At 36.3% G+C, this 9,982-nt stretch overlaps 1 protein-coding gene across 1 annotated transcript; it reads right to left on the bottom strand.

The window, feature by feature from the left end:
• Positions 1–2,306: 2,306 nt before the first annotated feature.
• On the bottom strand, positions 2,307–3,991 carry LOC107763950 (uncharacterized). Its single transcript, XM_016582461.2, has one exon. The coding sequence runs from the start codon at positions 3,795–3,797 to the stop codon at positions 2,583–2,585; it is 1,215 nt and encodes a 404-aa protein (XP_016437947.1). The 5' UTR covers positions 3,798–3,991; the 3' UTR covers positions 2,307–2,582.
• Between the last annotated feature and the right edge of the window lie 5,991 nt (positions 3,992–9,982).

Below are 9,982 nucleotides of genomic sequence, written 5' to 3'. Positions count from 1 at the left end.
CACCGAGTTCGCCGACAAAAGCCATTATAACTGCACCGGGGGAGAGATCTTGGCAGGAATCAAGGAAGAGACAAATCATCATGGGTCATCCACTATATTTATTATTTTATTATGTTATTATAGATAAAGTAGTGATCCTCTATTATAAAAATGGACATAGATTGCAATAGACTCATCTTCCCCAAGATACATCAAGAGTTCATGTTGCTCATTGAGCCTTCCTATTGATTATTCCCATTTTATAGCAAAATACCGGTATTGTCATTTTTGTATCCTAAGCAATTTACGTATCCTTAGAATCACACCTAAATTCAACGTTTCCCGATTTTCGGGTAAACACCTAGTATTACAGTACGTTCGTCTATTGAACTTATCTGATTATAGTGGCTTTAATAATATGTTGATTGCTCGAATTTACCGTTCTACAAAATTATGAAAATCAGTATTAAAAATGCTAAAAATAAATAGTACGTGTTGCAGAAAATTCAATTGAACATCATTTGTCAAAAAAGTATATTGTGCATAGAAGTCAAATATTACTCTCTCTATTATATATATATATATATATAAAATCTTGAATAGTCGTGAACAATCTTGACGAAATTCTTGATTGCGAAGAAGTATCTCAGACTAAAAGCCACCAAATTTTTGTGGTAGGGTATCACAATATTCCAATAACATTACCGTTTTGAACTTTGAAGAAATACTTACAAAAACAGTAGAGATGTACAAACGTGAAAGCCCCCACCAGTTGGTTCAGTACACACCATTAGCGTTCCCCACAAAACCACATAAACTATCCCTTCCTACCGGTACGGTCAGTCCTATTATATACTATATCAAAACTACAAGCCACCTCACGTGCTCCACATCACCCGAACTTTCTACAAGCCACCTCACGTGCTCCACTTCACCCGAATTTGCTTGTCTTCTACATTTGTTTGTTTTATAATTATTTGACTTATCGTATTAAGATTTGAGTTCGAAATTCAAATTCTTTTACATATAGTATCAGAATTGAGTTTTGATCATTTCGTGGTTGTCATTGTCTCCACCTATTCATTTGGAAGAGCAAAATAACATAAAGATGCGTCACAACATATCTAACATGTATTATATACTAGAGTAATTAGTACACTCTATTAATCCAACTTTTAAATTGATACACTTTGTTATTTAAGATAGGTCATATTTGTGTGACGGACTAACCCCAGAAAGTCTGTCAAACATTAAGCGATAGAGCCTAAACTACTAAAATCAATATCCAATCTCATGGGATGAAGGTGGGAATAAAAATTCTAAGAACCTGTTAAAAGGACAAGTTGACTAATTTGTTCGTGAAAACCAAGCAAGCAATCTCTCGTAATCCCATCACTCTGACCTGTACAATGAGCTAAGTAAAAGAAGACAAAATGTGAACAAGATTGATTTAATTTTAGTACTAAACGCTCTTTTCGAAAGACAAATCTCTTGTACTAATTCCCAACTGAGGGTACAAGGAGACCCTCCAACTCTAATATTTGGAATATTTTAGGGCAGGAAAGGAATGAAGAGACCAAACAAAAACAAAAGCAATAGAAAAAAAGGGAAAGAAAAGGAATAGAAACAGAGCCGGAATAATTGAAGTTTCAAAAGCAAAGCCGCACCTCGTTGTTGTGTCTCTTAAAAGCCAAACGATGAGAAAGTTTATGTGTCTGCTTTCCTCTGCCTCTAAAATATTTATACAAAGAGAAATTTCTCTTTCCCATCCCAAATTCCAAGGCATAAGTATATGCTACCCCCAATTCATATTGCTATCGCTATCCCTTTCTCAGTGTCTTCGCTCAAAGACAGTGCCTCAAAAGAATAATGGAAGTATTCCAATTAATGTACGTACGTTCACTAATTTAAATTTTAAGTTTATATATGTTACAAAAAAGAAATTTCTTACTACTGAATTTCCTGCCAATCAGACAAAATTTTAAATTTCCGCACAATTTGCCAAACAGCACGCGCATCACCATTTATTATACTGATGAGCCACAGACAATTATAGAAACGACGCCGTGGCTATCGCTTACCTCGAAAGCAATGAAACTGTCCCACCCCACTGCAAAAATCTCGAACCTCTAGCTTAGGCCATTGATTTTGAGTTGATATAAGCTAAGTTTTCGTGAGGGACCCCAAAAGCAACGTCTCTTTTTCCTCAGAAAGGCACACACGTGCACTCCTCCTTTCGAAACCTGTGCAACCTTAGGCATTATATATGCAATATTATTACATAAGTTTACCAAACGAAAACATTCATTTACATATTTGCAGCTGTCTAACATTAACATTTTTACCAACAAGTTTTATATTCCAATATGGAAAAAAGTAAAAGAGAACTTAATACACTTTCTCGTATTTTTTTCCACCTTTGAATTTCTTTGTACTTTTAATAATACATCAACCCGCGTATTTGTTTTTTTTTCTTTTTGGCTACCTTTATCAATTGTGCCCAAACAGAGGCATATACCAAACCCGAGGTTACGACAATCTAAAAAAGAACATGAAAAAAAAAAAAGGAATCTCGATGTTTGCCGGTAGCCTGTAAACCGATTCTATGATGATGACCGCGAACGAGTTACCGATTCAGCCAATTTCCCGATTCTTTCCGCTAACTCCGGTGACAGCTTCTTTGCCGGTTTCTTCTCCTTTTTCTCCGGTCGAAAATCAAACCCAAGCGCGTAAGAAACTTCTTCGGAGCTCCACCCGGCTTTACGGAGCGAATCCGAGAACCGATCCGCTTTCACCAAGAGAGCATCCAAAACTGCTTGATTATCCAACAATATCATTTCCCCTTCGAAGAATCCAGATGCTGAAACTTGTACCATCTCCTTTACATCCGATTCATCCCACCCCCCTTCTCTCAAAACAGACCCGATTTTATCCACATAATCATCGACCCATTTCGGCATTTCAGACTTTGGCATTTCGAAGTACCGTTCTGGCGAGGACGAACATGAAGACGACGAATTCGAGTTCCTACGCCTCCGATCTACGGCGGCGTCGCTCCAGAACTCCACCCAACGCGGCGTCCGACCACCGGAGAACGTATCGAGACTCCTTCGTGAAAAATTGGACGATGAACCAGCTGTTTTTTCACTTAGAGAGCGTTGTTTAGAGAGAATCTGAGGATCTGAACTTTGGTGGAACAGAGATGATTCACGATCAAAGAAATCTGATAAATCAAATCCGCAGCAGAAAATCCGATTCTCGTCCACGTAGAAAATAGGATTTCCAGCTAAAGAAGGATTACAAGGAATGTAACAATGGTTGAAAACGGGTATTAAAAGTGGAGCTCTTTTGAGCGCATTTCGAGCAATCCTGATAGCTTTTTCACGGTCACATGGCCTAGGACCCCAAGACTTAGACCACAGAGCATTACGAGCTATATGGAAAGAGATAGCAGCAATGGGTAGATCAATGGAAGCACGAAGCTGGAACCGGGCCGGACCAGTGGAGCGCCAATCAGGAAAACCGGGTCCGATGGGTAAACCGGCGGAGAGAACCGCTTTCAGGTCTGGTGGGAAAGCAAACCCGAACTCAGCTTCAGCTCTGGCGAACTCCACGTCAGATAACCCAGCCTGGACTTGAATACCGGAGGTCTTGAGGTGAGAGATGACTTTATCAGCAAGGGAGGAGAAGGAAAGGAGACTATTACGGGGAGGAACCGGAGTGGAGGGTGCTGCAGCCGCGGCTCTGGCGGAGAGACGGCGGAGGCCGGCTAAGTGAGCCGGATTCAGTCCGGTCATCCTCCGGTCTACGTCGACCATTATTGTGGTTTTCAAGTTCCGGTCAGAAAACAATTAAAAAGAGGACCGATTACTACAACAACAACAACAAATGGTAGTCTTTTAACAGAAACTGCGAAATGGAGCAAAAGCGAGTGTGTGGGAGTGGTGGAGAAGTGAAATTGGGAAAAAGGAGAAGTTGAAATTTTGGATCGTAAAGAAAGGTAAAGGATATTTATAGCAAGTTTCTGGAGTGGTGTCCCACTTTATAGATTTTGGAAATAGACCTCTATTTTGTTTTTATTGTTTTTGTATTTTTGTTTTGCCCTATACATCAAGAATTTATGGAAGTGCCACCGTAGCTTTAATTACGCCTTCGCTTTAATTAGTTTTTGAACTTCTCTATACCGTCCTACGAAGTATGGGGGTACAGTAGCAATTTACAAAAGTATCTTAGTTTCACAAGTAGGCACCTATTTTTTCTTTTTCTTGGTCCTTTCTAACAAGAGTGTGCAATTGTTTAAGAAAGAACAAGTTTAATTGCTTTCCTTCTTAATTTAGATATGTCATTTGATTTAGGTATGACTATTAAAATAATATAATTTTAATCTGTGTGAATAAAAATATATCCAAAGGTATAGATATGTTTACTTTAAAGAAATTCCAGTGTAATCTGAAATACAAGAGAATTTCAATATGTCTATTTGTAAATATAATTACTAAAGGTACTGATAAGTGTGAAGAGAATTATAGGAGATCAAGGTTCAATCCCAATAGAGGGAAAAAAAGTTAAAGTGATTTGACTAACTTAAAATATGGTAAAACATTTAATCTGGAGCATATGGAAAATATATTTCTAATAATGCATGGATCATGGAAATCCTCTTTTAATATTCAAAAATTATGTTTCACTATTTTATATTTACAAGATTACAAAATACAATAATTAATATCAGATATTAACTTTATAAAAGCCTAAACAAATTTTTTGAAATACTATCTTAATAAAGCAAGACGGAAAAAAATAAAATAAAATAAAACAAGATGGTGGAAACCATCCACATCTAGTGGGAAAGAAAATTACTGCATTGAGGTCAATACTAAAACTACCGCTATTTAAGGGGAACGGCACGTTGTCATGTAGAAGAGGACCTATTTTGTTGTCCACTTGGAATTCGATTTTCTTCAGCAACAAAAAAAAAGTCTAACTCAATACTTAACACTTAACCTTAAGCACTATTGGTTTTATTTTCCTTTTAAAAAAACATGTAAATACTTCATCTGAACTTATAATCCCTCCACTTTGTTGCTATCTTGCTAACATTACTACTCGTTACAATTGCTTTTTTTTTTAATCTTTCCTTGAACCGAAAATTTATTGAAAAATAATATTTCTATCTACTCAAGATAGCGATAAAATTCACGTATACACTACTCTCTTCAAATCTCACTTGTAGGATTATATTGAGTTTGTTATTATTATTATTGTATTACTTTAAGCAAAGAATGCCTTTAAAGAGAAAAGCTAATTGTATAGGAAAAAATACGACATGACACGTGGCCGCTTAAAGGAAGGACACGTGGAACAGAAGATGGGGATGGCCACCGAACATAGCTATTCCGCTTGTCACCTGAAGGAATAACGATTATAAAATGAGTATTAAATGCTTTGCGTTCGGTAACATTTAATACATAATATTTTGCAGCATTAAGGATGATGGCTCGTTACAAGGAATTTGGCATTTATGTATAACGTTACATCTTCATCAATGACCGTCATGATTGACATTAAAGAAGGACATGATCCTAGGACCTCATTTCCTAGACGTAGCTATAAATAGTGAGCTATGTTATCATTATAAGGGGATAAATTTCTTGGCTAACTTACACAACATTCTATATAGCATTTTAATATAATTTTACTTTCTCGCTTTTGATCTTATCGTTGTTGTACCCGGAAACCCTATTCCCAGACTCATTAGCTCTGTCGTTTCATCTACATTTAAAGACTAAGTATTTTATATTTTATCAGTTATTTCATTAATTTTTTGATCAAATTAATTCACTTGTCTAGAAACCACGAACAAATTCAATTGTACCGTTTTTCGGATAAACATTGATATTCAAATATTTTCTATAGTACGTGTATTATATTTATTGGGAGGTGGGTGGATATAGCGTTTTTGTGTTTTGTCGAGAAGTTGAACAATGAAAAGGTTAAGTTAAAAAGTACGGGTGATCGTCGGTCGGTACGATATGGTATTTAGATATTTCGGTTCGATATTTTCGGTATTCGATTTCGTAAAATGCTATACCAATACCGTACCTAATTAAATTCGGTGTGGTTCGGTTTTTCTCCTTTCAATTTTGGTTTATTCGATTCAGTAACTTCGATTTATTCAGTTTGAATACTAACTAGTGCATAGAGTCCTAGACGGTAATATTCTTAATTAAAGTACTCAAAAATACAAAACTAAAAACGTTTGTTGACAAAAGTTTTGTCCAAAACCAGCATATACCAATCTAGAGTGAGAAAATTTAGAGAAATATCTTGTTACTTGCTTAGAGTTAATTGATTAACTTAGAGAATAAAGGAAAGTAAAATTTTAGATTTCTTATACTTATGTTATAATTAATAAAATGTGTATTGTGTAATATAATATATATTTCGGTACGATATCATTATTTCTGTATTTCATTCTAAAATATCAAATACCATACCTAATACCAATTTTTTTTTTAAAACTTAAATCAAATACTATACCGAATACCAAAATATCGAAACCGAATACCAAAATTTTCGAATTCGATACGGTAATTCGGTATTTATCAAATTATGCACAGCCCTATTAAAAAGAGTGAAAATTAATGTCACGTGGTTTTCAGTTATATGATTACCACTTTAGCACGACTTAAAAAATAATGTAGTGAAGTGCCTTACTTTTAATTTTGTATTAAAATTGTGTCATTCCCAGAAAGAAAAAAATTTATAACAGTAACCGCTCAATCCGTTTTCAACGTTCTATTATAATAAGTCTATTTACATTTTTGGGCCCGTTTCATTTAAGTACGACTCAATTCTAACTTGTGTATACAAAGAAAATCGTTTCTAAATTGGGACAAATGATCAAAATAAATTACAATTAATGTATCACAACTTAGAACCACAAAGGATTTCTAAGTATATACATAAATAAATTATATCAATTCTGATGCACTAATTTAATTCTAAGTAGTGGATTTTTCTTTGCATAGCAACTACTAGTTGTCAAGGGTAAAGTAATAAAAGGAAATAACTTAGACCTTAAGGTGAATAAAGAGAAGAAAATAGTTGACTACATATATTAAAGGGTTAATTAAAGCGTAATTTTTTTTTTTTTTTTGCTTCCAACTTTTTTCCCTATCCAAGATAAAGTGAACAGAACAAGTATGTAACGGACAAGCCAGTTGAAAAAACTTGAGTCCACTGCAGTGTGAAGTGTTAATGTGTTATTCTATTAGAGATTTGGATATTCTAAAACTCGCAACGCGGAATTCAAACAAGTGGCTAATTAATCCATGAAATTATCATACGAAGACAAGACTAAAATTGAAATGGGCGTGTATATGACATTTTCAGTATGTTTTTCATCGTGTAGGTAGATATTTCCAAAATTCAACTTTAGGTAGGTATTCTTTTCTTTTTAATAGAAACCTAAAGATATATATGAGATTTATGAGTCAATAAAAAAAATACAGTAAACTACTTAGAAAAAACAACCTTTTTTATAAATTTGGGCTTGGATGAGTTATAATCGATGGTCTATCGGAAATAGTTTTTTTACCTTCTTAAAATAAAAGTAAGATCTACGTACACACTACTCTTCTCGGATCCCAATTATAAGATTACTCGGGTTTGTTGTTATTTTTATTAGACTCGTTGGTATAACAAACAACTTTATCAACTGAGGAGCAATTGTTATTGTCGAAATTTAAACACTGAGGATTTTCTTGATTGTAGTGGAGCATTTGATTGGTGGAATAGGTGAAGAACGCTATGTCTTTTGGGAAAGATATTCACATGAAGTAGTGATCATCTGTTGGCACGAGACTACCATGAAGTATTAGCAATTCCCTAATCACCTAACCACCGCCCTTCCTAATAACTGCATTCTTTTTTGTTTATTTTCAAATCGGATAACAATTGAATTTATAAATGGTTTTAAGTATATATGATTTAACTTGATACTGAACGACAAATCAGATTGCAATTCAAATAAGTAATGGAAAAGTAAATGCTAACCAAAGGCGGAGCTAGGATTTGAAGTGTGTGGGTTCTAAATTTTAAAATAAAACACTGCTTTCAGCAGGAATCGAACCGCCATCTTTTCCAACGAACCCACAACCCTTACCGTTGAACCAAGACCCCTTTTGTTATTGGGTTTGGCAGTATATATTTATATAGATTTAGTAAATATTTCAATACAAATACAGGATTCCAAAAAAAGTCACTGGGTTCGCCCGAACCCGCACCCACTATTGTAGCTCTCCCCTTGATGCTAACCACACAAGTTGAACAGTCTTCGCCTTGGAAGGTTTGCCACCCTCGAGCCAAAAATACTTTTATTGATATAAGAACAGAAACAGCAAGAGAGTAACAAGAACTTGAAGAGAAAAATAATATATTGCTTTGGGATGCGTGTTACAATGTTCTTTACAAGTAATCATACCTCCTTTATATAGTAGGGGAATCCTACTTTAGGTACAATTCTATAAAAGCTAAAACTCTCCTTGTTTGCTGATTTGTCGGTTCCCTATTGATACGTGCCGAGATTCCTGTCGTGATATCTGACCGGTTATGGATATTTCGGCCTTCCGTTATTTCGGTATTCTATTGGTTATACCGACAATGTTTCCTCGAGCTTACTCGGGGTCAGGGTCGATTCCGGGATCATGGACTCAATATTCTCGAGGAAGGACGTTCTGACCTTGTGTTCTGGTTCGACGAGACTCGGGGTCGATCTTCAACCCCTCGCGTTCTGAGTTCGATCTGTCATGTAATAATCGAGCCCGATTTCGATCGTATACAGATAGTCCCCTCATTTTTCACCGAGTAAGCGACGAGAAACGATATGAGTTTTTGATTCTCTCCTCGATACTCCGTATCAGAAATGACAAAATAAACGAAACGCCTCATCAATCATGTCTTAATGGCATTAAATGTTCGTTAGTTGCTGGTCGGCCACTCCTGGCTTTGAACCGTCATTTGAAAATGATAAATACTCCCTTCTTCATTCATTTAAACTTTACATCCAAATCTTCTCTACTCCTGTTTCTTAAAAATTCTAGCACTTCCAGCATTAAATTTCTGGTTATTCTGAAATCCTTTTACAAGAACTTTAGTCTGTTTTTATCCTTAACCATCAAGCTTAATCTTTAAACTCCCTATCTTTTTTTCATCTATCTAAGAAATGGCTAAGACTTCAAAATCTGTTCCCCAAAAAGAAACTTCCTCTGCCCCGCGACCAGCTGTAGAGAAAAACGTTTCGTCTGCTGCTACCGAGGAATCGACACCGCAACCTCCTCTGAAAATGTTCATCCCCGGGGTGCCTGACCGGTGCTGATTTTAAGAACAAGAAGCCCTCCTCGGTACCGGGTCAGTGTGAGCCGGTCTCGAGATATATTTGCTCGATCACCGAGGACGTCCTTTCCGAGGTCAAGAAATATTGCAATTGGGCTAATAAACAAGTAGTGGTCCCCCAAGCCCGAGGAAGCCACTACTACCCACGTGGAGGGATTTTTAAGTATTTACACTTATCCATTCACTCTGGGTCCCTTAGAACAGGTCATTATTGCCTTCTGTAAGAGGTACGAAGTGACCCTTGGTCAAATTCACCCTTCTTTTTGGAGGATAGTAATTCTCCTCCGTTTTTTCGTAAGCAAGATCGAGGGGTATCCCTTTACCCTCGACTATCTCATGCGCTTATATAGTCCCCGACTTTATCGAGGGGACTAATCAAGCTTGCTCGTCGAGCCAGTAAGGCCCCGTTTTCGAGCATCAACGAAGATCGGGATCGAGGCTGGTTAGGCTGCTTTGTCCGAGTGAAGACCTCGGATATTAACCCAGTCGAGCATATGTTATTTCCTGAGAAGTGGAACATGACACGTAAGTATAATCTTGCTTTCAAGATTTTGTTCATCGCTTTTCCTTTTCCTCCCTTCTCATCGATGTTTTGTGGTGATGCAGC

The sequence above is a fragment of the Nicotiana tabacum genome, chromosome 17, assembly GCF_000715075.1.
Source record: "Nicotiana tabacum cultivar K326 chromosome 17, ASM71507v2, whole genome shotgun sequence".
In the NCBI taxonomy this organism is placed as follows: domain Eukaryota; kingdom Viridiplantae; phylum Streptophyta; class Magnoliopsida; order Solanales; family Solanaceae; genus Nicotiana; species Nicotiana tabacum.
Note: the sequence above shows the minus strand (reverse complement) of the source record. Positions and strands in the feature narration are given on the sequence as shown.